General features: G+C 49.2%; 1 protein-coding gene across 1 annotated transcript; it reads right to left on the reverse strand.

Moving 5' to 3' along the window:
- Nucleotides 1–4: 4 nt before the first annotated feature.
- LOC110034780 (E3 ubiquitin-protein ligase PUB23-like) lies at nt 5–716 on the reverse strand (the record flags this gene model as incomplete). The annotated part of the gene is made up of 1 exon (XM_020739022.1): nt 5–716. A coding segment is annotated over exon 1 (573 nt), but the record flags the coding sequence as incomplete, so codon positions are not given.
- Nucleotides 717–1,034: the final 318 nt, after the last annotated feature.

The raw sequence follows: 1,034 nt of genomic DNA on the forward strand, positions 1-1,034 counted from the left end.
TTTTAAGGAATTGGATGGCGGAAGAGGATTGTGGGATGAGAGGGATAAGGGAGCTGATGAGTTCGTGGTTCTCGGAGATTAATGGTTTGAGGTCGTCTTGGGGGACGCGAAGGGAGAGGAGGAGGGCGAGGGTGGAGTCCGCAGGGGAAATGGAGGCGGTGGGGAGGAAGGAGATGAGGCGGCGGGGAGCGCCAGCTCGAATGATAAGGCGGCGGTTGGATTCTGATTCGGCGGCGAGGGAGGAGAGAAGGGAGAGAGAGGATGGGGAGAGATTGCGAAGGAGATTTTGAACGGTTTCGAGGTCTGCTGGTGGGCGTGGGGTGGGAATGCGATTGGCGGCGTGGAGGGATGACCATGATTGGATTAGACGGCGGAGGGTGTGGTTCGGGGTGAGCTCGGCGTCGGCAGGGATGGGTTCGTTTGTTACAGGGCAAGTTAGACGGCGGTCGATGAAGAGCCAGCGCTCAATGCTGTCACGGTCGTAGGTGATTCCGCTCCGGATGGTGACGGGGTCTTTCATGATTTCGAGAGAGATGGGGCAGATGAAGTATGGCGGGACTTCGTCTGGTTCGCCCATGGCGAATGGAGTTTTGGTTTGGATTAGGGTTTGAATGATTTGGGTGATGAGGTTGGTGAGGAACAGGGGAGGAGATTGTGGAAGAGAATGCGTGGGTTTGAAGGAAGCGCGGGTCTGGAACAATGGAGGAGATGATGAATTAATTGGGTTGTTTCTGGGATTAATTGTTTTATAATAAGTTGTCATTTGAATAAATCAAATACGTTACTTAAAAAGATTTGAATTTTAAGGGTTGATTATCATGCATATCTTATGGCGTTTGAAAATGAACGCATAATGCAGGGAATTAGCTAGGCGTGATGACTACTGGGAATATGTTTGAATTCAACGGTCAAATTTACGTTTTCAGCACGAAGTTCATGGGAGGACCTACCCAGTGAAGGCCACCCATCTTAACACTACCCAAACACGTTTAAATGTGGATATATACATATATACATATATATATATATACATA

This window comes from Phalaenopsis equestris, unplaced genomic scaffold, assembly GCF_001263595.1.
Source record: "Phalaenopsis equestris unplaced genomic scaffold, ASM126359v1 Scaffold193325, whole genome shotgun sequence".
In the NCBI taxonomy this organism is placed as follows: domain Eukaryota; kingdom Viridiplantae; phylum Streptophyta; class Magnoliopsida; order Asparagales; family Orchidaceae; genus Phalaenopsis; species Phalaenopsis equestris.